The 27,310-nt window shown below is 36.0% G+C and overlaps 2 protein-coding genes across 5 annotated transcripts in view; both read right to left on the reverse strand.

Annotated features, from left to right (window-relative positions):
• unc79 (UNC-79 domain-containing protein) overlaps positions 1-5,132 on the reverse strand; it is a 230,690-nt gene extending 225,558 nt beyond the window's left edge. For all 3 annotated transcript variants that reach the window (XM_089090820.1, XM_089090822.1, XM_089090821.1), the window contains exon 1: positions 5,072-5,132. In XM_089090820.1, coding sequence (XP_088946946.1) covers positions 5,072-5,093 — 22 coding nt within the window. In that variant the 5' untranslated portion in view covers positions 5,094-5,132. The remainder of the gene's footprint in view (positions 1-5,071) is intronic.
• Positions 5,133-9,564: 4,432 nt separating this feature from the next.
• The window catches only part of LOC148951375 (succinyl-CoA:acetate/propanoyl-CoA:succinate CoA transferase), a 33,608-nt gene continuing 15,862 nt past the window's right edge, over positions 9,565-27,310 (reverse strand). For both annotated transcript variants that reach the window (XM_089090826.1, XM_089090827.1), the window contains exons 3-7: positions 25,903-26,142; positions 24,031-24,219; positions 21,689-21,904; positions 19,868-20,131; positions 9,565-9,818 (exon numbers count right to left, since the gene is read on the reverse strand). In XM_089090826.1, coding sequence (XP_088946952.1) covers positions 9,634-9,818; positions 19,868-20,131; positions 21,689-21,904; positions 24,031-24,219; positions 25,903-26,142 — 1,094 coding nt within the window. In that variant the 3' untranslated portion in view covers positions 9,565-9,633. The remainder of the gene's footprint in view (positions 9,819-19,867; positions 20,132-21,688; positions 21,905-24,030; positions 24,220-25,902; positions 26,143-27,310) is intronic.

Below are 27,310 nucleotides of genomic sequence, written 5' to 3' on the forward strand. Positions count from 1 at the left end.
GGAATTTTCTGACAAGACAGAAATTTGTCAACGACCTAGCGGTTGTTGAAACCTGCTGTAGAAAATTTAATGAACACCCTTATCAGCATCCTCAATGATATTGGATATGATGATGCCTTGGACTTAGATATGAGAGAAAAAAAATATAAAAAAAATTATAAATCCATGATAATGTCAATCTTTTCCTTAAATCCCAGCCCCATTTTCTTAATTGCATTCCTCCTGAAATTTCTGTGTCCCTCTTTAAATTACTTGTTGTCATATTTTCTTTTAATTTAAAGAGGGGTATCCATGTTAAAAAAATAAATTATCCATGAAGCTAATAAATTTATCTCCTTCATCAAGCTCCTGAATAAACTTGGCATTTCCCCTTCCAATACTTAAGGATTTCTACTTCCTTTGTCTGCATTCATCTTGAATGTGCTTATCCAGTTCGTTACCCTGGCTTCTCCCAGGAAGAGTCTAGTAAAATTGAATCCATTCAAAAAGAGCCCAGAAAATAATTATCAAAGACAGTAAAGTTCCATAGTCTCATATTCTAAAAAAAAAACTACCATATGTTAGAAACGCTTGAGTGAAAGAGAGTTATGTTGTGCCTCTGTTTTTCAAAAAATGCAATGGCAAACCCTCACACAGTAAATATTTTTCCCAAAGACACTCCCCACCCAAGTCCATCTGTCCCAGGCTGCTTCTCAGCCTATTCCTGTTGTGTCCTAGTTTGCTCTCCAGACATGAAAAACTTCATGTCTGGAGGTTTGAAATGACTCCACCAAACCCACATCACAAGGTTTGAGATGGTTTATTGAAACCTCTTTTGAAGGAGTCAACAAATAAAGTTTTAGGGATAATGTCTCCAAGGAGATCATTCCAAATTAAAGTGCAACGTTGAATGAAGCTGTTCTTCAAGAATTTTCTTCTTGGTGTTTCAACCTTCACATAATTGGGATGGGCTATGTGCCTTCAAGTCTTTCTTGTCAATTTGACAATGAAGGCACAATACAAGGGAGCTCTAGACAGAGAGGTGAATTTATGTACTTGTAGAAAACAACCATCAATGCTACATCGAATCTTTAATTAAAAGACTGGAAAGAGTCATGGAGAACGACTAATCCTACCCTAACCCGAATCAGTTGGAGTGGTGCCAACCATGTTTTCAGAACTCTGGCATACAGTGGGCATTCATATTTGGCATTGGGTCAGATGCAAAACTTGTAAAGTGGGATGACAAAACTGAGCAGTAGAAGGTTTATTTGACAAACAGTGATCCCCAGCTTTCTTGCACAGATGGTTCTCACCTGATCAAGGAGAAAAGCTTGTTGAATCTTTATAGCATCATTCAGGAAGATGAAGTTGGGGTGCATGCATGACGCTTTGATCATATCAGCAGTACCTTTGTTTTTCATGCACTGAAACTAACCATTCATACCTCAGACCAGCTACTATCCTCACTTCCTACCTTAACCATGGCAATGTTATTCTTTTACATATTACCAATCACTTTAATACATTTATCTACTACACCAAACATGGATAGGCCCTTCATTAAAGTTCTTCTATGGGCTAATCAAACACTTCTTCATAATCTACAAAACTGAGGACAAAAGGAGTGTGATAACTCAAGACACTTCTTAAACATTAATCTAAGGTTGAAAATTTGTTTGATGCTTCCTAACCCCTTCCCGAAACCACACTGTTTTTCTCTTAAAATTTATCTACAACATCTTAAAGTCTTATAAGTATCATCATACTAAGTAATTGTTCCTACGGAAACCAAGCTATTGCTTTTATAATCAACACACTGACTCCCATCTCCTTTGTTATAGTGGAGTTTGATTGAAGTTCTCCTAAAATCACTAAGTACTTCCCCTTTTCAAGAATCCTCTTCTTATTTTCAATAATTTAGCTCTAACTTTGCAACCACCATGTTCAAAAAACTCATTTACCACACTATTGCCACCTGGTACCTTATCAGGGTTTAGGGTTTTATTTTATCAGGGTTTAGCATTTTCTCAAAATGCTGCACCAATTTCTCTTTAGATCATTCCTGATCAATAATTGTGACCCCATTCCTATCTTGAACTAGAACAATATCCAGATTGACCATTCCCTCATTCTCTCTCAATTTTTTAACAGGCAAAACAATATTTTGCTATCAAGCCATATGGCTGCATCTACCAGGTCTTCAGTAATTTTATGCATAGCCTCCACTTCACACCTCTTTAATTTATATTTTGATGCTTTCTCTACTTTCATTACATTCCTCTTATTTCATGTGATTTACCACTGAGATTATTGTTGTACAAGTCCCTCCACTTCTATATCAGGCTTTAAGCATTTTTACTAATATTCCTAGCCACATTTCAAACTTTCCTCCCTAAGACATCATCTAAAAGTTCATGAACTATTTTCTTAAAATTATTCCATCAATATTTTACAATGTCAAATTTCAGACTCTCAGTTTAATATCCAACTATTCCTGCACAGTTTCTCTTAAATTCTTATCCTGGAGCCTTCCAGTGTCATAACTTCCTAGAAGGTAGTTACCCTTCCTGGATTTGAGCTTTAGATGAATAGATGGTGAGCTTTACTTTTAACATCAATAACAACACTTCTATATACCCTGGTATATTGTATTGATCCTGCCAGTTGGTTGGATATGACAAGCAGCATTAGACTCCTAACCTAACTCCTTTATATATATATATATATATATATATATATATATATATATATATATATATATATATATATATATATATATATATATATATTTTTTTTTATATATATATATATATATATATATATATATATATATATATATATATTCATATACTTTTTTTATATATATATATATATATATATATATATATATATATATATTCATATCATATATATATATATATATATATATATATATATATATATATATATATATATATATATATATATATATATATATATATATATATATATATATATATATATATATATATATATATATATATATATATATATATAATTATAAGTATTGACAGCTATTTAAAAAAAAAAATATTAATAACTATTTTTGAGACAAAGATGATGGGGCAGCTCCAGTCATATCTTAAAAGGTTTGGCTTCCTATTCACTGTCAAGTCTCCTTTTGACAACTTTGGCTGATGTTAAAGACATGGTCTCCTCACCTAAACAGTTCTAGTTATTGATCAGCCAAAAAAGTCTAGCCTGATTCTGCAGTTACCTCTGGGCTTATAAAACTCAGCTATGGGCTATAAACTCAGCTATGGGCTATTTTATGGGCTATGGGCTATGGGCTATATATATATATATATATATATATATATATATATATATATATATATATATATATATATATATATATATATATATATATATATATATATATATATATATATATATATATATATATATATATATATATATATATATATATATATATATATATATATATATATATATATATATATATATATATATATATATAATTATAAGTATTGACAGCTATTTAAAAAAAAAATATTAATAACTATTTTTGAGACAAAGATGATGGGGCAGCTCCAGTCATATCTTAAAAGGTTTGGCTTCCTATTCACTGTCAAGTCTCCTTTTGACAACTTTGGCTGATGTTAAAGACATGGTCTCCTCACCTAAACAGTTCTAGTTATTGATCAGCCAAAAAAGTCTAGCCTGATTCTGCAGTTAGCTCTGGGCTTATAAAACTCAGCTATGGGCTATAAAGTACCCTTGTGTTGGTTTTTTCTTTAGGTAACTGAGTAAGGAGCAATAAACACAAACAATAAGGTTGGCCATCTTATGATCATGTTACCAAATTTACCTAGGCTAGGATACCATATCTCTCCATTTCTACTAGCCTGAGCATTAAAATCCTTTTACAAAAATGAAATATTTCTAACTTGAGTCCTGGCTATTTGTTCTTGTAATAGTAAGTAACAGTGGCAGATCCAGAGAGGCTGGGGACCCCCCCCCTAAAAAAATGCTGGTGCCCTCATTACTTTTTTTTTTTTTTTTTTTTTAGGAATAAATTTGTCAATTATTGGCACCTTTGTTGCATTGGCCTGACCCCCCCCCCCACCCAAGATTTTTCTTATTGATGCCCTTGTCACATTAGGCTTCCCTCAAGATTTTGCTCTAGATCCACCCCTGGTAAGTAAAATCCATCTGAGTCACTACTATCTCCATCAGTCAGCTCTACAGGGGCTTAAAAAACTATAACTGATTCTTTGCACTTTTTAGTCATAAAATGAGGAACTAGCATTATATATTATTGATACCTTCCCAACATAAGCAACATTTAGCAGATTTCTTATTCATTACAAGCCCTACTCCTTGCCTAAACATCCTATCCTTCCTGCCTGAATATATAAATTTCTATATCATCTAGTTTCATATTCCCCACCCCCTGGGATATGAGTTTCTGAAACTCCTAATAATTCAATTTCAAAACATTTGAATTTGTCAGTCAATATATCAAAACGAAAGTTGTTCTTTCAGCACTGTAACATTTCAAGTTGCAGTTTTTATAGTATTTAAAATTATTATAGCCTCACAAAAAGCAGTGGTCCAAAATCAGTGTAGGACAGGGGGACTAATACATATTCTCACCCTACAAAAGAACTTAAGCTAGGTTAAAACTGGACAGCAAGAAGTCTCTGGGGCCTCCAGCATTATTTGAGGCTTTTTGCAGTCCTATGCCCATGTTGGTGACAATATGGTTTTCCTCACTTGGTGATGCTCTTTAGTCAACAAGAGCTTAAATCTTGCACAAGCAATCTGTAGTCTATGGCCTCCAAGTTATTATATATTTATGCCTACAAATATCATACTACTATGAGGGGGGAGCCCATAATATATAACTTAGCTAGGAAAAGGTTTTACAGTCCAAAAAAAGTCTATCAAAACAAACCAAAACCCAGAAAAATTATACATCATTTACAATTGAGTGTAAATGCTATGTTGTTTACTGAGCTATATATATTGACCAAATCTGGATCTCAAGGATGGAAGTACTTGTATTAAGGATAAGAAAACTTACAGGCAGCAGCTCTAGTACCCATGAAGAAAACTAAATTTTTGGTTTAAAAGATCGATATAAAAATTTACTGATTTTTCCTATATTAATTAAGAGATCAGAACGAAAATAAATAGATGGCAGAAACGATCCTATGGATTAATTTCAGAATCAGAATCATTTATTAACATAAAAGCTTTCGTAGTCAGGGTTTAAATCCCGACTAAATCGCGCTATTATTCCGGATTTGAAGAGTGTTTTGAGCGGGTTTGACAAAAATCGTTTTCAGGCTATACATGTGCCCCTATAACAAAGTGAAACACTTGACCGGTCTACCTTCTATTTTAGAAAGACGGAATACGCTGATCGTCAAATATTACAGAAAGATACAAGTTATAGGTGACGAGTATGATATTTTTAAGCTCACTTTTGCTAAAGATGGTATCTCTCATAGTTTGACATCTATAAGGTCCTGGAAAATTATTTAACGAGTTTGTCCCATCTTGGAAACTTGACTCACCCTGTTTCAGTCATTTCCTTCTTCCCCCAGGATAGCAAATGTCACCTCCAAGTGTTTCACTAGAGTTAGTACCCTTGCAAAAGACAAATTACCTGCCAACCCAAATTCAGTCACTTTCGCATGAGAAAATGACCACTTTGTATCCAGATTCTCTCCGAATTTACACTGATGGTTCGGCTAAAGGAAGCAAATATGGCTCCGCGTCTGTTATTCCAAGTTACTAACTGAATATAAAAATAAGACTTCCTGTTAATACGCCCATCCTCACGGCAGAACTATCACAATAAAAAAGGCTTTAAAGGTAGTCGATATTTATCCACCGGTTTCCAAAAGAGTAGTATTGCTTTCAGACTCCAAAGACGCTCTTCAGCTTATTGATAATATCCATTGGAGTGCCATGGATGCAGACCTGAGAAAAATCAGAGATCAATTAATCAGTCTCCAAAACAGCCTTATTGAATTCAAGTTCCAGCATATCCCCAGCCATCCAGTCATCAAATATAATGAGGTAGCAGACCAGCTAGCTAGTAGCTCCTTGTATAATCCAATTAACTCCAATTTGAAGGTCCAGACCTTCAGAGACATATTCAGAAGAAGAGTTCCTTCAAAACCAAAAATGGCCATTCCATCCTTGTTTCCATTAAGGGCAGATAACATTCTTATATTATAGAATTATAGAATCAAAAGCAACTCTTTGATCTTGAGAAAAGAGGAGTTTACTTGGCATAAACGAGCTGATCCATATTGCAGATTTTGACACTCTATTCCAGAATCCTTGAATCACCTGATTTTTTAATGTCAATACATCCAGCAGGAAGTAATAAACATTTGGAGAATCTTCAGTGATTGAAATTGATTGGATTGATTGGATTGTAGATTGGATTGGATGTAGATTGGATTAGAGTGATTGGATTGACACTGAAAGAAATGTATACAAAAGTATAAAAACGTAAGAAGAATGCATGTAAACACATTTTTATACGTTTAAAAAAATCAGGATTATCCCTCAGAAACCCCCCCCCCCAAACAAAAATCCTGGATACACTTTTGGACTGATGTAAGATGACGTAACAGCGTAATGTAATCGAGCACGTATAAACTTTTTTATCAATCTTGTTCCTCGACAAGCGGAATGAATTCAACTGGCTTGAGTATTTAGCTGAGCTTTCAGTTTTGTACAATAGAGGGAAGAAAGAACCTTTGCTTGAAGGGTGAACTTCAGGGAAGAAGGGGTATAACAAGTTTTGTCAAAAAGAGGATAGATGAAGTTAAAAATATTTTTCGGTCAGCCAAGGTTTTGAAAAACCCAGCCATTCAGTGCTTTTTGAGACAACAATTCTGATTTGCAACGGTATGGGAACTAAACAAATTTGACGGGAAGCAACTGGAATAAAGAAAAACTCAAGCAATAATATTTCCTTACATAGAGACATAGGGACTACACACTTACCCCTCAGTACATAAATTTAATAAAGAACTGATTTAGTGCAATATTACATAAAATCAAAATATAATCAAAGTAAGCGTGTACATAAAAGACACACAGAAGCAAGTACTTCAGTAAAAATTGTCTGAAGTTTTAGCAAAAGCCTATCGAATGAAGGAACTTTTCAGTCAAAAAGAGGAATATTAATCTATAGGCAACGATCCTAAAATGCTTTATTCTTTAAAATATGTCCTTAATCGGTTTGCTTTTACTGTACCAAATCTCCTATATTGTTTTGTGGTTTCAGTATTGCGCTAGTTTTATGTAAATATAATTAGTTGGTTTATTTGCACTAGTTTTATTGACATATGCTAGATCGACTGTGAAGCGATAATTTTTGTTCGTTTTAAGCTTCAACCTCGCTCTTTACTTCCCTCAGAAAAACTTCTTTTTTTAAAATTATATGTTCTAGAGTGGAACACCAACATTCAATTTAGCACCCCTCGTCAATTCATGATGTTTGGCAAGGTTATAAAAACCTTCGCTAATTAACATTTACCCTTGCTAATGTTAAGCTTTAGCTTAACCCTAGTCACTACTAGATGATGATGTTTACTTCTAATACCAAAAACATCCCTCTTATACACTGTATTAAAAAGAGTCTGAGTAACTTATAAGAGTAGAGACTGGTGCTAGCCAACAAAACCAACAAAATTACAACGCAATCTAGCGTTTAGCGACACTTGGAATCTTTCAGTGTAATAACAAGAATAATTAATTTAACTAGTATGATTGGTAAAATTGGGGTAGTAATAAGTGTCTGATCTATTCCTGACAGAAAAACAACTACAATTTTGAAAAAATGTCATGTGTCACCAGACGCTAGATGTTTTTTTTTGTCAATGCTAGCGCCAGTTTCCACTCTTATAAGCAATCCATACTCTTTGCCCTAGTATCTTGAATAAATCCTGCCAATCTCTAGTATACAATAAAGTAATCAATTAAGTTGGCCCTCTTACCGACATGCGTTTTGGCTACATGCGACCGTTGGCTACAACTATATTGTTACACCTTCAAAATTGCAGCAGTCTATAACCAAATACTTTATTGGTTATAACTACATTGTTATACCTACAAAGTTGCAGTCATCTATAACCATTACTATTTTGTTTTCCTACGCCAAATTTAAGTAGGCTAGGATACCATCTATACTTTTTTCTATCAACCTGGACCTTACAATCCCCATATTAAAATATTATATAATTGTTATAAAATTTATAACACTCTAACTGAAATATTTCAAAGAACACAAAATCAACAATTTTGCAGTTTCATTTCAGCCAGTATTTTTAAGAAGAATCAATATACGTGTGATCAGAATATATGAGCAGTGATAGCTTGCCAAAATACAGTATTATTTCTTTTCAGCAAGATCAATATTTTTGTAGGAGTTTTGTTGGACATAAATCCTTTTCACTTAATTTAAATCATTGAATTTAAATCATTGAATTTAAACTTGAATTGCAAATTAAGAAATTTTAGCTACTGGACTTTTAGATAAATATTAGCTGAGTTTATGTTATGTATAAATATAATTTGTATTATTGAAACAATGCTTTCTAAGACAGTAGTTAATATTATGTATTAATTTTGTATGCAAGAAAATTAAATCAGAAATTATTTCTGTAAGCAAGCATAGTGGTTCCGGAACCGGCATCTAATTCGCGATTCGACCTCCCTGATTTACGGGAAAAAGTGACTGTGCTTGCGGGAAAGCTGTCGTTATCTGCAGGTCTTACTGCGCACCATAATTTACGTCGTTTTATGTAAATAATTGTTAAGTGTGCGAGTTTGCTTTTTTGTTGTTTTTTTTTGTTCTTGATGTACTCCACTTCTTTTTATAGTGGGTAATGTGTGAGGCTATAATAATTTTAAATACTATAAAAACTGCAACTTCTTTATTACATATAAACACACAACATTATTATTATAGCTTTTATTGGCCTTCTAATATCCAAGACTTATTTGTTACATAAAAGTCCCAAACTGCAGAATAAGAAATTGTACAACTCGAGCATAAACAGTCCACGTTTGAAAATATGCGTTGCCATCCATGCCAAAAAAGTTTTTTACATAACCTTTTTACAGAGGTATGTAACATGTACAGTTATAAACAGTAACCTGTATGAAAAATGTGGTTCTACTCCGCTATCTAAGGCTATAATGAGAGAAATGTTGAGATGGCTGTGGTAATTTTAGTGGATGAAGGATGACAAATTGCCATAGATCGTCCTTTTCGGCCATTCATTTAGGGTCAGACGAAAAGCAGGCCGTCCTTGAATGGGGAAAGATGAGTTCCTAAGAAAGGATTTGAAGAAAATTGGGAATTTTAGGAGGGCTCCATCCCAATATATTAGGATGGAGAAGGAGCGTGCGTAGCTGTGTTGGCCTCACATTTGGTGCTGCAGTAAGTTGTTTGAAGTATTAGCAATTATAGACCTATTAACCCTTTGGAATCACTTTCTACAACCGAAATATCCGTAATTGTGCTCATAATTTCCAAAACAAAAATTAATATTGAACGATTTTATTTATTAATAATCAAGAAATAACTTGAACATAGAAAAGTTTCACAATCAATTATGGCGAGGGCATACACTTAAGCCTTTCAAAAGCTGCTTTCTCTAATCCTTCTCGGTGGTCTGGATGAGCAACTTGAATCAGAGCATGTGCTCTTTGTCTAAGACTCTTTCCAAAAAGATAAGCAATTCCATACTCTGTGACAATGTAATGAACGTGTGCTCTTGTAGTAACAACACCAGCACCTAAAATAAAACGCCAGAGTGAAAATAAATGAAAGAGATGGCTAGAGAAAGAAGAGAGGAAAAAGGTAACGAGAGAAAGATATACAAAAGCAGAGACAGGAATAATCGGAAATTTTACGATAAGAAAGTCCAGCAAATACCCAGAGAGCCATATCCATACACGTCATCCACGGAACTATATCCAAGGTCATCTAAGTTTCTTTGAAGAACCAAGGCAAGGACACAAGACCGTATCTAGGAGGGGATTAAGGGGTTTGACCCCCCCCCTGGAAATGTTTGTCCGACTCACAAAGACGTCATAAAAATGAATATAAACAAATTTTTTATGCGTTAAAAAAATATGTACCCCCCCCCCCCCCCGAACAAATCTTTTTGTAAACCCTCACCCCCCGAAATAATGCTGAATACGGCCCTGCTAGGACAAGTTAAAAAAAAATCCCTTTAGGGCCATTATAGGTCTAGTCACACCTGAAAACCACCATTTCATAAATTACTTCTTTTGGTTGTTTCAAAATTATCAGTTTTTTTGGGGCAGAATTACATTTGCGTCAGTGTTGCCACACTGAACCATAAAAGTAAATAAGCAAAACTAATAAGTAACTAGCCTACATAGATCAGTTGAATTCCCGACTGTTCCTCATTTTTTAAGATGCATATGGCTGTTTAAATTCCCACTTAATGAATTAAAAACGAGGTTTCATTTTCACTGTCCTTGGTATTTAAAAAGTTAAACTTAGGGCCGCCATGCTGCTTGGGATTTTCTGCTTGGACCTGTTTGGTCTTTTCGAGTCAACTAAACTATTTAGATTGTTGTGATGGAAGAGGTGAGCCACTAAAGTTCAGGTTCTATACACTTTCCTCTCCTCTTTGGGTGAAAGGATATATTCTTCTAGAATAGCAATCAATCCCAACCAGGTCTGTACCTAATGATTTCAATCGCGACAAGAGGCGGAAGGAAGGGCTTGTTTTACCATTTACTAGGTCCTAACTCAGTCTTTGTCTGGCTTTTCAATCAGTGAAAAACAGGTATTGTTATATATTTTTTATATTTGGGGCGAGGGGGAGGTGAGGTTCGAACAATTACTCCTAACCTACGCCTAGGTACAACTTCAATGTCAATATCACTAAACAGGGAGCTATGGTAGCCTTTGGTTTCCAATCTACACTTTTTACTGTGCTGATATTACTTACGCATGTTGAAGTTAATGCCAATTCCAAATATATATAATTCATAGAAAATTTAAGGGTAAAAAAATTAAGGGAAAGTATTACCTTCTTCGAATTAACTTCAAAAAAAGGAGAGAAGCATCCACAAAAAGCCAAGCAATCTTTATAAAATTCACACCATCAAGTTCAGCATATGAGAGAACCCTACTGTAGAGCTTTCAAGCACTTATACACAAATATAAAATTTTGGATTGTTTGCTTTTCCTAGGGGTGATTGTATGGAACCCATGGTCTTAGAAGTTCAGAATGGGGCTCATTCAAACGGAACTGAAAAGCGATCAAAATTGTTTACGCTAAAGAATGACTTTTTGTCACAATCATAGGCAGTGCGCTAGCGCTGCCTAAGTAAAGAACGATGTGGGCACAATGTGTTTTTTTTCTCCTCCCGGGCACTTCGTATCGAAGGAGTTGTCGTAGAAACTTCGAAAAGGGCTCATTCGATTGGAAATTGGAGTGGCTAGTGCCCTTTTTAATAGTTAAAATTTATTGGAGGGCAACTCGCCCCCCCCCCCCACGCCAATCATTCACCCAAACAAATCCACTCAAACTTTTGAGAAAGCCATTTTGTTCAGCGTAGTTGATTTATAGATAGAAAATATGTTTTTAAGGAGGACACTCCCTCATAGCACTCGGGGCAAGGGTTTTAAGTTAGGCCCTGGGGGCATATAAGGTTTTTATAGAAGGTGTTGTCCTCAAAACTTCAAGAAAAGCCTATTCTATTGGAAATTTAAAAGGCTACTTCTCTTTTTGATTGTCGAAAGTGATTGGAGGGCAACTAGCCCCCCCCCCCCCACACCCATCATTCCCCCAAACAAATTCAATCAAAAATTTGAAATAGTCATTTTGTTCAGCGTAGTTGTTTTCCAGATAGAAAATTTGTTATTGAGGAGGACACTCCCCCACAACCCTCAGGGCAAGGGTTTTAAGTTATGCCCTGGGGGCATATAAGGTTTTTTAGAGAAGGTGTTGTCGTAGAAACTTCAAAAAAGGCTCTTTCGATTGAAAATTCAAAGGGCTAGTCCCCTTTTTAATAGTCGAAAGTGACTTGAGGGCAACTTGCCCCCCCTCCCACGACCATCATTCCCCCCAATACATCCAAACCAAATTTTGATAGAGTGATTTTGGTCAAGAGCGTTGTTTTCCTGCTTGAAAATATATTTTTGTGGAGGACACTCACCCACAACCCTAAGGGCAAGGGTTTTAAGTTGTGCCCAGGGGGCATATAATGTTTTTATAGAAAGCATTTTCGTAGAAACTTCAAAAAAGCTCATTCGATTGGAAATTCAACGGGCTATTCCCCTTTTTATTAGTCGAAAGTGATTAGACGGCAACTAGCCGCCCCCCCCCCGCCCATCATTCCCCCAAACACATCCAATCAAAATTTTGAAATAGTCATTTTGTTCAGCGTAGTTGTTTTCCAGATACAAAGTATGGTTTTGAGGAGGACACTCCCCCACGACCCTCGGGGAAAGGGTTTTAAGTTATGGCCTGCGGGCATATAAGGTTTTCATAGAAGGCGTTGTCATAGAAACTTCAAAAAAGGCTTATTTGATTGGAAATTCAAAGGGCTAGTGCTCTTTTTAATAGTTGAAAGTGATTGGAAGGTAACTAACCCCCCTCTCACGCCCACCTTTTCATAGGCAGCGCGCCAGCGCTGCCTAAGTAAAGAACGATGTGGGCACAATGTCTTGTTTTTTGGGTTTTTTTTCTCCATACCCGGGCACTTCGTATCGAAGGAGTCGTCGTAGAAACTTCGAAAAGGGATCATTTGATTGTAAACTGGAATGGCTAGTGCTCTTGTTAATAATCAAAAGTAATCGGAGGACAGATAGCCCCCCCCCACGCCCATCCTTCCACCCAATACATCCAATTCAAATTTTTGAGATATCTATTTTTTTTAGTGTAGTTGATTTCCAGATAGGAAATGTGTTTTTGAGGAGGACGCTTCCCCATAACCCTCAGGGCAAAGGTTTTAAGTTGTGCCCTGGGGGCATATAAGGTTTTTATATAAGGTGTTGTCGTAGAAACTTCAAAACAGCCTCATTTGATTGGAAATTCAAAAAGCTAGTGCCCTTTTTAATAGTCAAAAGTGATTGGAGGGCACCGAGCCCCCCCCCTCCCACGTCCATCATTCCCGCCAAGACATCCAATCAAAATTTTGAGTTAGGCATTTTGTTCAGTGTAGTTCATCTCCACATAGAAAATATATTTTTGAAAAGGACACTCCCCCATAACCCTCAGGGCAAGGGTTTTAAGTTATACCCAGGGGGCATTTAATGTTTTTATAGAAGGCGTTGTCGTAGAAACTTCAAAAAAGCTCATTCGATTGGAAATTCAACGGGCTAGTGCCCTTTTTAATAGTCGAAAGTGATTGGAGGGCAACTAGCAACCCCCCTCCCACGCCCAGCATTCCCCCAAACACCTCCAATCAAAATTTTGAGATAGCCATTTTGCTCAGCGTAGTTGATTTCCAGATAGGAAATATGTTTTTGAGGAGGACACTCCCCCAAAACCCTCAGGGCAAGGGTTTCAAGTTATGCCCTGGGGGTATATACGGTTTTTATAGAAAGTGTTGTCGTAGAAACTTCAAAATAGGCTCATTCGATTGGAAATTCAAAGGGCTAGTACCCTTTTCTAATAGTCAAAAGTGATTGGTGGGCAACTAGCCCCCCCCTCCCACGTCCCTCATTCCCCCAAATACATCCAATCAAAATTTTGAGATAGCCATTTTGTTCAGCGTAGTTGATTTCCAGATAGAAAATATGTTTTTGAAAAGGACACTCCCCCATAACCCTCAGGGCAAGGGTTTTAAGTTATACCCAGGGGGCATTTAATGTTTTTATAGAAGGCGTTGTCGTAGAAACTTCAAAAAAGCTCATTCGATTGGAAATTCAACGGGCTAGTGCCCTTTTTAATAGTCGAAAGTGATTGGAGGGCATCTAGCAACCCCCCTCCCCCGCCCAGCATTTCCCCAAACACATCCGCACAAAATTTTGAGATAGTCATTTTGTTTAGCGTTGTTGATTTACAGATAGAAAATATACTTTTGAGAAGGACACTTCCCCAGATAACAAAGGGCAAGGGTTTTAAGTTATACCCTGGGGGCATATAATGTTTTTATAAAAGGCGTTGTCGTAGAGACTTCAAAAAAGCTCATTCGATTGGAGATTCAACGGGCAAGTGCCCTTTTTAATAGTCGTCGAAAGTGATTGGAGGGCAACTAGCCCCCCCCCCCGAACGCCCATCGGTCCCCCAAACACATCCAATCAAAATTTTGAGATAGCCATTTTGTTCAGCGTAGTTAATTTCCAGATAGAGAATAAGTTTTTGAGGAGGAACATCACCCAAATCACTCAAGGTAAGGGTTTTAAGTTATGCCCTGGGGGTATATAAGGTTTTTATAGAAGGTGTTGCCGTAGAAACTTCAAAACAGGCTCACTCGATTGGAAATTCAAAGCGCTAGTACCCTTTTTAAGGGTTGAAATTGACTGGAGGGCAACTCGCCCCCCCCTCCCACGCCCATCCTTCCCCCAAATACATCCAATAAAAATTTTGAGATAGCCATTTTGTTCAGCGTAGTTGATTTCCAGATAGAAAATATGTTTTTGAGAAGGACACTCCCCCACAGCCCTCAGGGCAAGCGTTTTAAGTTATATCCAGGGGGCATTTAATGTTTTTATGGAAGGCGTTGTCGTAAAAACTTCAAAAAAGCTCATTCGATTGGAAATTCAGCGAGCTAGTGCCCTTTGTAATAGTCGAAAGTGATTGGAGGGCAACTAGCCCCCCCTCACACCCATCATTCCCCCAAACACATCCAATCAAATTTTGAAATAGTCATTTTGTTCAGCGTAGTTGTTTTCCAGATACAAAATATGGTTTTGAGGAGGACACTCCCCCACGACCCTCGGGGAAAGGGTTTTAAGTTATGGCCTGCGGGCATATAAGGTTTTCATAGAAGGCGTTGTCATAGAAACTTCAAAAAAGGCTTATTTGATTGGAAATTCAAAGGGCTAGTGCTCTTTTTAAAAGTTGAAAGTGATTGGAAGGTAACTAACCCCCCTCTCACGCCCACCTTTTCATAGGCAGCGCGCCAGCGCTGCCTAAGTAAAGAACGATGTAGGTACAATGTGCTGTTTTTTTTTTCTCTCCATACCCGGGCACTTTGTATCGAAGGAGTCGTCGTAGAAACTTCGAAAAGGGCTCATTCGATTGCAAATTGGAGTGGCTAGTGCCCTTTTTAATAGTCGAAAGTGATTGGAGGGCAACTAGCCCCCCCCACGCCCATCATTCCCCCACACACATCCCATCAAAATTTTGAGATAGCCATTTTGTTCAGCGTAGTTGATTTCCAGATAGGAAATATGTTGTTGAGGAAGACACTCCCCCACAACCCTCAGGGCAAGGGTTTTAAGTTATGCCCTGGGGGTATATAAGGTTTTTTATAGAAGGTGTTGTCGTAGAAACTTCAAAACAGGCTCATTAGATTGGAAATTCAAAGGGCTAGTACCCTTTTTAATAGTCGAAAGTGATTGGAGGGCAACTAGCCCCCCCCCCTCCCATGCCCATCATTCCCCCAAACACATCCAGTCAAAATTTTGAGAAAGCCATTTTGTTCAGCGTAGTTGATTTCCAGATATAAAATATGTTTTTGAAAAGGACACTCCCCCATAACCGTCAGGGCAAGGGTTTTAAGTTATGCCCAGGGGGCATTTAATGTTTTCATAGAAGGTGTTGTCGTCGAAACTTCAAAAAAGCTCATTCGATTAGAAATTCAAAGGGCTAGTGCCCTTTTTAATGGTCGAAAGTGATTGGAGGGCAACTAGCCCCCCCTGCCAAGACAAGAATTCTGCCCAATAAAGCCAATCAATGATTTGAGTTAGCCAATTTGCTAAGCGCTGCTGATTTTCAGATAGAAACTATCTTTTTTAGGAGGACACTAGCCCACAGCCCTAAGGGCAAGGGTTTCAAGTTGTGCCCAGGGGGCATATAATGTTTTTATGGAAGGCGTTGTCGTAGAGACTTCAAAAAAGCTCATTCGATTGGAAATTCAACTGGCAAGTGCCCTTTTTAATAGTCGAAAGCGATTGGAGGGCAACTAGCCCCCCCCCCCCACGCCCATCATTCCCCCAACCACATCGAATCAAAATTTTGAGATAGCCATTTTGTTCATCGTAGTTGATTTCCAGATAGGAAATATGTTTTTGAGGAGGACACTCCCCCACAACCTTCAGGGCAAAGGTTTTATATTATGCCCAGGGGGTATATAAGGTTTTTATAGAAGGTGTTCTCATAGAAACTTCAAAAAAGGCTCATTCGATTGGAAATTCAAAGGGCTAGTACCCTTTTTAATAGTCGAAAGTGGTTGGAGGGCAACTAGCCCCCCCTCCCACGCCCATCATTCCCCCAAATACATCCAATCAAAATTTTGAGATAGCCATTTTGTTCAGCGTAGTTGATTTCCAGATAGAAAATATGTTTTTGAGAAGGACACTCCCCCACAGCCCTCAGGGCAAGGGTTTTAAGTTATACCCAGGGGGCATTTAATGTTTTTATGGAAGGCGTTGTCGTAAAAACTTCAAAAAAACTCATTCGATTGGAAAATTCAGAGAGCTAGTGCCCTTTTTAATAGTCAAAAGTGATTGGAGGGCAACAAGCCCCCCCGCCCCCCCCCTACGCCCATCATTCCCCCAAGCACATCCAATCAAAATTTTGTGATAGCCATTTTGTTCAGCGTTGTTGGGCTCAAAACCCCTATGCCTTCCCAAGGCCAGAACATAATTTGCACTTTACGGAGAAAAATATAAATGTTTTTACTTTTATAACTTTAATAAATCAAATCATATTAACCTTTTGATTACTAAATATCAGTAGGGCTGTATGAACATTAAACTGACAATGCACATTCGTTTGTATTTTTTTCAGTAAAGTGCAAATTTTGTTCTGGCCTTGGGAAGGCATAGGGGATTTGCTTCCAACTTATGTTAATTTCTGCTCGTTTTGAGTTTGACTTGGTTATTTATTTTAATTTCTGTTCGTTTTGGGTTTCATTTATTTATTGATACTGATTTGTGGTAGTTTTGAGCTTGGTAAATTATTTAATTTTTGCTCATTTTTTGTTTAATGGAGTTCTTTACTTTTCTTTGAAAAACTTATTTTGTGGAAAAAGTTTTTTTAATTAATTCTTTAAAAAAGACTGCTCAAACACAAGGGACGTCGAATCTTAATGACAAGTATTTTCAGAGAAATTTGAGACTTTAGCGTAAATGTTTTTACTTTTATAACTTTAATAAATCAAATAATTTTAACATTTTGATTACTAAATATCAGTATATGTATTTTAAACTGACAATGCACATTCATTTGTATTTTTTTCAGTAAAGTGCAAATTTTGTTCTGGCCTTGGGAAGGCATAGGGGTTTTGCGTCCAACTTATGTTAATTTCTGCTCGTTTTGAGTTTGACTTGGTTATTTATTTTAATTTCTGTTGGTTTTGGGTTTTATTTATTTATCGATGCTAATTTGTGGTAGTTTCGAGCTTGGTAGATTATTTAATTTTTGCTCATTTTTTGTTTAATGGAGTTCTTTGCTTTTCTTTGAAAAACATATTTTGTTGAAAAAGTTTTTTTAATTAATTCTTTAAAAAAGACTGCTCAAACACAAGGGACGTCGAATCTTAATGACAAGTATTTTCAGAGAAATTTTAGACTTTAGCGTAAATAGCGAAGGTTGAGGAAAAGATAGCCTCTTCATATACAGAAACATTTCTGCTTGTTTTGCTGTTCCTTACTTTCAGTTGAAAAAACCTTTGTGCTTGTTTAGTATCATAAATAACCACTAAAATTGCATTTATACACACTGTTTTTTCTTTTTTTTTTGGTGGCCGTCTAATCCTTTTCATCTCAGCTGGCCATCCTCTTTACTGGCATAAAATACAGCTACAATATTTTCCAATAGTTAGCTACATAATAAAAAGTAATAAAAAAAGCTACAATACAAAAAAAAACAACAACAATAATAAAAACAATAACAATAATAAAAAACAATAATAAAATAAACAAAACAAACAAATAAAATAATAAAAAGCTACAATAATTACAATTAGATATGTACACTATTAAGAATAGCTACAGCTACAATACACCTACATTCTGATTAATAGTGTACTTATCCTCTTTTGAATGCCTATGTGTGCATTGGACAGAAGTGAGTGCTTAGAAACTCATTAATTTTTATAAGCTATATGATTGCATATAAAAGTTATCTCTATGTTATTAGCTCTATCATTAAAGTTAGGAATTGAGCATACTTGTTATCATTTTACACAAACAATATAGCTAAAAAAAGGGAACCTGGTGCAGCAGGACTTATACCCTATTTACCAGAGAGTTGTTTTAGAGCAGAAGGGAAGGGTTACTAAATATCTTATTACCGAAACATCCAGCCCTGGCCAATAAAGTGTGCCCCTTCTTTTCTCCCAATGTTGGTTGTGAAGCCTCTCTTCAGAAAAATTGAGGCCTGAAAATGTACTTTTTTCATATTCAAAAAACCGGCTAGTGAGAAAAAATTGTCCTTTCTAGCTGATTCAGGTATGGTAACCTAGAATGACATTTTGAAAAATTAATTTATTGGATTCTCAAAACATGTCCAAGACCCCCCAAAAAGGCGTCGGATTGAAATGAAAAGTATACCAATAAAATCACCATACCTTATACAAGATATATACCGCCCCCTAATGCGAATAAAAAGGAAAATCGCTTTCTTGCGTGGATAGCACTGACGCGTCTGTCCTCTTTTTTTTCCGCTGCTAGCGGGACCGTGGAACCTCCTAGAGAGTTGTTCAGGCTCATTTTAAAGAGATTTCTACAAAAAAATCACACAAAGTCAACAGAAAAATATAAGAGTAACGAGAACTTCTTAGAGGTTAGTCTTGAAGTATTCCTTTAGGGAGATGCGAGATACATTATAAAATAAAACTCAAAGTGTAGGATTCTGAATATATGAACCAAGTTAAACATTGCTTCCGTTCAAGAAATAATGGCAAGCATACATTCACACACGGTCAGGGAGGAACCTTCTTATCACCTGAGAGGAATACCTCTCCCTCCTCTATTCGGAGTAATTACGTTCAAAAATGTATCATAGGTACATTTATTATTGTAAAATATACATCAGAATGCACTATTTTAGTAAATAATATGCGAACTTATCTAGCCTGATACAGCGACACATACGTGCTATTTATGGCATACTAGGGTATACTTTCAAAAGTATTTAGTACCATATGCGCTACTCCTAAACGCACATCTAAAACTACAATTTGATATTTTTCAAAAAAGTTCTCATATTTAACCTTTTCACCAATTACAAAGAGCATTTATCTTGTTGCTTCCCCCTCTCATCACCTTTTACCACCCTCTTCTACGTTTTTACTGTTAAATATAAAGAAACATTGGTTGTCTTTGTTAAGAACCCTATCTGCTCAACTTAAATTTAAAAAATTCTCCTACTGTATTACAACTGTGAGTCTAATTTGTATATAACCTCCATTTTCACATTTATTTGACCAGCAAAATTTTTTTTCCTTTCTTTTTTTGCACAATTTCTATTTTTATACAAATAAAGAAATTTGACCCTTGCAGGTTTTGCTGGCATAAAAAAAAAGTTTCTATTCTAGCGATTGGTCTAGTGTGCATGGGCTTTTAAAAGAAGAAGTGTCTTTTGTACTTCTAAAAGTGTGCTTTTGCGTGTTTCTTGTGCTTTGTGCCGACTGATGAATCAGAAAAGATTAGAGGAAAGTAAAATAGGAGTTTGAGGAAGATCACCTTCTTTGAGAACTGGTACAATCTTTGATTCACCCCTTTTTGTTGTTGCAGGAAGGGCTAAGATAGGTTTTCCAGCTTCCGGGCAAATGGCTGCACCTCTAAGGAAATCCACTTGCCCACCAAAGCCTGAATACATTCGAGTGCCAATGGAATCAGCAGCAACTTGTCCAGTAAGATCAACTTCAATGCAGGAATTAATGGCGGTCACTTTTGGATTTTGAGCAATAATCGGAGAGTAGTTCACCCACTGAACATCTCCCATTACTAAAATAGAAAGAAGAGTATTATTCACCACACTACGCAAATCTGCCAATATCTTTCATGGTTGCGGGGCAACCGAAGGGCCAACCTAGTGAAGAACAAACTCTACTCCCTGAAAGAAAATTTAAAACGCATTTTGAAAAAAGTGCCAAGTGAGGCAGAATTGCCATTTGAAGCTAATACAGGAATTGTAATTATTATTTTGAGGAATTCCAAAAAATTTCCTGAAACCCAATAAAAATAGTATTAAATCGAAATGATATCGTACAAAATTAAGGCTAATGGATTGAGGTTATTGCCGCATAGAAACTTCCATAAAGACCTAAAATTCCAAATTGACTCCCAATTTAAGCTGTAAGTTGGCTTTTCTCTCGAATTTACTTTATTTGAAGATTTTACAAGTTAAACTTATAAGTTTTTTGTAACCCTCCCCAAACAAGATTCTGGATACAGCCTTGACGGTGATGATGGATTTTTTCAAATAAAACGATATTTTAACACAGAAGTATAAATTTGATCAATAAATCACAATTAATATGCAAAATATAGTGACTTTTTTTTTTTTTTTTTTTTCAGGAATTCGCAATTCATTTTTAATTCTTTAGTTCATAATAGAAACAATTTTCTGGCATTTTTAATAGAATTTTCGAAAATATTTTGATACAAAAATATAAACTTGGCTAATAAAACTATATTTAAGGCGCAATATATGCTCACTTGCTTTTATTTACAGAATTCACGGTTCATATTTATTTTAAATTTATAATCGAAAATATTTTTTCGGAATTTTTCAATAATATCTTTCGAAAAAAAACTGTAGTGGTACTGCAGCCTGGCACATGAGATTATTCCCAATTGTCTCCCATCATCTTTTAATAAGTAGTGTACATTTTACAACATTTTACTTCCCTGCATTTATAGTCTAGAAAAAGTTTGACTAAATACTTATCTGATTAACTCAGAAACTGTAGTCATTGAGGTGTTAGTGAAGCTGAGTCATAAGTCAAACTGTAGTCATAAAACCCAATTCGAATGTACAACTAACTACGTAATCGTGTACTTGTGTAGGTACTGACTGTGGGCCCGCTGTTGAAAATAAATTGAGGTATACAATCAGAAAGTTGGTAACTACGCTATACAATGGATACAATGTAATACAGGATACAATGAGAAAAAATATAAAAGGAGGAAAGTTGTAACTCTCTACTATACCTCTGCACTATTTTTAGCACATTCCTATAAAAAAGTACTTGGCAGAAGTGGCAATACTGCTTTCATACACAACGCCAATGGCACGACCTGCAACCTTCATGTGCGGTGGTACTGTTAAAAACAAAAAAAGAATGAAAGATAACAAGTAGTAACAGCGACAACGAATTTTTTTCCTTGGCTTACTCTTTGGCTCTCGATGGGCCTCTCGAAGACTGCAGAGCCTTTCAAACTTCTTTTGAGTCGTATCGGAAGATGAGCCTTATTCCAAAAATATCTCAAGGTTGCACCCCCCCCCCTCCACCCTCTAAGCGCCAATAGTAATATGCATATATGATATTTTATACTCACACACGAAAGGATTGTTATCCAAAAAGTCATAGAGTTTCTTGGAACCAATGCAGAAAGAGCCAACAATCTTTCCTGGCAAAACTTTCTTATGGTGATTTGTAACACAGCCTGCTTCAACCAGGTCAACAACACCATCACTAAACATTTCAGAATGAATTCCAAGGTCTTTGTGATCCTTCAAAGCTGCTAGCACAGAATCTGGAATGTTGCCAATACCTATAATATGAATGATTTCAAAGATTATGGGGAATATTTGGATTATAGTGCACTGTTGGTGTTGTTTTTAATAAATGACGTAATGTACATGTTGTTATTAATAATTAAATAATTTCTTAGACCATACTGCCTTACCATTTACTCTTAAAATGGAACGAAAGTCTAAAATGAGCAAAACTTCTAATTAGGACAACTTCAAAAAAATAAACTGTTTTAAACGAGTAGGCCTTTTGATAAATGGTCAAATATTTCGACTATACACCCGCTAAAAAACCACAATAATAGTTTTCTAACTATAACAGCTTGATTAAAAAACAGGTAAGAGCCTCATGTATTTCTAATAATAAACTTACCTGAACTAGCTTTTAGCATTTAAAATAAAGCTCAAAATAAAAAGGACCTTAATAGTGAATTGAAATGTCAATTAAAAATTTTTCACCTTTTCTCGTTCTAAAAAGTCTAACCTAAGTTACATACAAAATTTTACAACAAATAAGACTGTTTCGTTTTGTACAAACCTTATATCAGAAGATAACCACAGTTACAGCGTTGCCAATGCGGTAATATTGTGCCGTTTTTACTACAATTTAGAGGTCCTCAAACAATGCGGTACAAATGGATATTTTCTGGTACAATACAAATCAAAGGATACATTTTGGTTTTACTTAATCCTTTCTGACTCGTATGTTCAATTCAGGTTTTAGTTTATCGAAAGTTTTCTTCTTGTTACGGAAATTGTTAACCTGCTGTTCAGATGGTGCAAATTAATCTCTTGCAGCACTATTTTAGTCAGAAAACCGGTACATTTGTTTTCAAAGCGTTGGCAATACTGATCAGTCATACACAGTGTGATACAAGAGTCTCCCATATTCAATTTACTTTTATTGTTTATTTTCTGGTATTTTCCCATTGATAAATGTTTCTGGGCGTGAAACCGAAATATTTGTACATTTAGTAGTATTTGTATAAAAAAAAGTTTCCTTTTTCAGAGTTCATCTTCTTAATGGAGAGTTTTACCCCTTTTCCGCTTTCATTTCATTATAAGCATCTCTTAATGCTTATAGAGCCATATGCAATCATACACAGGCGGGGGTGGGGCTTAGGGGCTGATTTACGAAAAAAATATTCTAAACAATATGGAAAACCGGGTATTTTTTACATTTTAAGACAGGGACATGTACAAGGGAGAAGCAATGGAGGTTTCGGCCTGCTCCCTGTTAAATATTGGGATTTAAAAAAATTGAGCCACAATTCCTCTATTGCTGTCTTGATATATTTTAAAACCTATTTTATTTGCTAGATTTCTAGTAAAAGTAATATAATATTTATGAGAAAACCGCTTTTTTATGATTTTTTTTTAATCAGAGAAGATTTTAAACAACATGGACTTCTTCTAATTTAAAACAATATTTTATGGTTTGAATTAATTACGGAGTCGAGCAAAGCCATCCAACTAGAGACGTATGCATGCTTCATCAAAGGTGTGGGAAATTTTCGTAGAATTTACAACAGGTAAATTCTACGAAAATTAAGCGAATTATGGGGGAGGATAAATAATGATATTTCTATTTGTCCTATCTCCTAATACCCTCCTCTCTTTCATGTGCGCTTGTCTATCAGAGTGTACTACAATTTTAAGAGACTTCTGGAAACATTTATAAAACCATCCAAAACTAGAAGGAAAAAACATGCAAATGATTCTTTCTGTTTTACTTCAGTTTTATTTCTGGTTTTCTTTTTATCCAACCCAAGTAAAATATTCGTTTAAATGAGGTAGTCGTTATTGATGTAGTTTCAACCTTTTTTTATTGATTCATGGTACTTGCGTGTTATAGCGACCACGCATTGTTCTTGATCTGTAATGAAACCGGTTTTATGTGTCCACTCGGAAATAATCAATTTAGTCTGAGCGAGATAAACGATATCTATGTAGGTATATATTTTAATTAAATATTTAATATATAGAGTTGGTTAGGTTAGGTATTCAAAATAATACGTAATTTTGTAACTAAAATATTATATTTGCATCATATTTTTGTATATCTTATTATGATTAACCTAACTTCACTCCCTTGGTTAGGCCGCTATAACATGTAAGTACCTGATTCATTTAAAATCAAACATACCCATCTGCAATGTAGCGCCGTTGTCCACTAAATTCTCTGCAATTAGTTCTCCAATAGTTTTTTCTACGTCTGTCATCTTGGTCGTATGTCTCACATGCATAGGAGCGTCATGTTCTACCATAGCATCAAAATGAGACATGTGGATAATACCATCGCCAAAGGTCCTTGGCATCTGAGGGTTAACTTGGCCTAGAAGAAAAAAAGTCTATTGCAGCAGACTACTATAACAATTAGTTAAACTAGCAGGGTAAGTCAATTATAAACGTTTTCAATATAATACATGCATATACACCTCTAAAAAATTTTAAATTTTAAGCCCCAAACTCCCCCTAAAAATGTCATGATACTTTTCTTTTTTGAGCATGTGTAAAAATGATTTTTTGCTGACTTGTACCTATTTTTTGAAAACGGTTATATTAGCAGTACAGTTACATCTATGGAATAGCCTAAATTTTCAGAGACTATGAAAACAATTTGAGACACTCTTATAAATAAGTTAATGCACTAACACATTTATGGGCATAAAGACTAAAACACAATTGCCTACAATTATAATTCTTTCGCTTTTTCAACCTCCCTAAAATACATTCTGACAGCATCCCGAGACTCTAATATGTACACCTATTAGAATATTTCACCTAAACTAAGACATTAGGTTTATTTTCCGCTTAGTGAAATAGACGTATCTCGTGTATAGATTGCGTCCCAAATAAACTGGCTTTTGCTTAGGGAAATCCACAAAATCTTTTATCTCTTTTCTTTATTTGTTTATATACACAATACAAAGTCAAACTAGGTATGGGTGGATGCGTGATTTTTCAGTTTCAATACGTCAAAAAGAAAATATCCTTTAATGTCGAAAGCACGAAAAGTAAAGGCTCACCTTGTTTTCACCTCTAAAGGAGAGGCAGTAACAAGAGTAGATACATTACACCTTCATTGAGTTTATTTCCCATCAGCTCCATCATAACGAATTACCTAAACAAAGGGAGAGCCTCCTGCCTCAGGAAATTAGGAGTCGTCCTAAGATGCAAAAGCTTCCTCCCAGGTGAGTCCGCTTTAAACCATTCACGTCATGCATCAGACCAGTCACAGATTAAGCATGCCCTCTCTTTATTGGTGCACCAACTAGCCACACCACTCCTCTTCAACTGCTCCAAAATCAAGCAGCTTGCGCAAGAACTTCTAGTGACTCTGATGCGAAGTCCCTGGATTTGATCCCTGACCATTTCAACGTGAGGTCTAAGCCAGTGTTTTTTAAATACACTCCATTCAACTCCTCCATCAGAGGAGTTGCCAAAGCTTGTTTCGGAGAGAGCCTTTGCAACCCAATAGCCAACGTACAGGTTGTCAAGACCATCTTGTGCAGGGTGCACCCCGCTAGGAATGCTGAAAAACTAGTTTCGGCCGACGATCTATTACCACGCGGAATGGCCTCCCAGCAGAGGCGATCTCATAAAATCCTTCTCTTGATGACTTCAAGAAACGGTAAACTAATCTAATTTTAGAAAATAAAACTAATATAAACTGCACGATAAATAAGAGTATGAGTATGGCAATAAAAAAAAAGAAAAGAAAATAGGGATGCATAGGTAAGTGCATTTCCATGCACTTATCTATGTACATAAATTCCTGTTTATGAATTCAATAAAATGCTCATTATTTAACCAAATGCCCAAATTTAACCATGCCATTAACGTACATTCTTCACATTGGGGGAGAATCCCAAGATGCAGTTGGGCAAAATTCAAGGAGAGAACCCCATCCTTCCTTCTCTATGAACGTATACTTAAAAGGACAAATAACATCATATAATAGAAGGAATCATCTCACATTAGTAATAAATATGTCGCCGACACATAACAACCTTACCAATGATATACTTTGCACACTGAACAGCCATCCGAGAGACATCTACGCTGACACCCATACTGCAAAATCCATGCTTATCAGGTGGCGACACTTGTATAAGGGCTACATCGATAGGGACAATTCCGCGTTTAAACAGGAGAGGAATTTCAGAGAGAAAAATTGGTACACAGTCAGCTCTACCTTCATTGACAGCCCCCCGGACATTTGCACCAATGAAGAAAGAATTGTCCCGAAATATTCCTGAAAAAATTAAGAAACTATATAATAGAGTGAAAAAAGCCCATTTTGAAATAAGTTTCGATGGGAAGGAAAAATACAAACAAAAATCAGTTTAAAACACGAATAGAACAAAAAACATTTCTCACAATATCAAAGCAATTTTTTTCAATACTTCTTTTGCGACATGAAAAATCATTTGAGAAAAAGGCAACTGAAAAAATCCATTCTTTATAAGACTGCAATTCAAAAGGAACGAACCTCTTTACTCATCATAGACGATTGAAAAGAATTATTTGTAAGTTATAGACGTTTGTAAGGAACTATTTAAAACTTGCAGTCATTTGGAATCCTCCAAGAAAACTAGTTAGACCCTCTAGTATTAGAGTTTATTAAGCATTACCATAGACCGTCCTGCAAGGCCGTATCCAGGGGGGGGGGGCCGTACCGAGTTTGAACACCCGAAACCTTTGTTCAACTCGCAAAACGAACCAAAAATGCATACAAGCAAATTTTGGTGCGTCTTTGAAATTATTTTTGCAACCCCCCCCCCCCTCCTCAAAAAAAATCCTGGATACACTCTCGCCCTTTTGTGCATCCAGATGTACCAACGAAGAAACACCAATTGAAGTTTGCCGTTGCATTAATGCAGTTTAAGGGAAAAGACATCGTAATTGAAGCAACGCTCTGAACTGAATGGGGTTTTACGATCCTGAGTCATGGGGGGAGGCATGCAAGAGCATGAAATTTTGTTTTGGGTGGGGCAAACACGCGAAAAGAAAAAAGGATATGTTACATGGAAATTCTGGAAATAATCTTCAAATCTTGAGACTTCAAAGGAGGCCAGGTACAAATTTCTATTCCCTATGTAGATGCTTAAGGCAGGGTCAGGTGTTGCGACAAGTGGGCAAGGGAGCTATTTTACTCGTACTTGCACGAATCTCAAGCTTAAGTGACGGGTAGTTTTGAACCAACTGTCCACATTTCCATGGATTATAACGTATTTTATAAACATTTTCTAGTAAGGAGGACCCTCGCGGATCAATTTAATTGGATACTCCCCTCCAACACACAAAGTAAGTGTCTTTTCAAACTTTTTACATAATGTAACTATATAACAGTTAAATAACGCATTATATAAACCTAATGGTTTCGGGGACTGAATGCTTTTTACTATCACTAAACTACGCAA

Source organism: Artemia sp. Qi Xiang Cuo, chromosome 6 (genome assembly GCF_049724085.1).
Source record: "Artemia sp. Qi Xiang Cuo chromosome 6, ASM4972408v1, whole genome shotgun sequence".
Taxonomy (NCBI): domain Eukaryota; kingdom Metazoa; phylum Arthropoda; class Branchiopoda; order Anostraca; family Artemiidae; genus Artemia; species Artemia sp. Qi Xiang Cuo.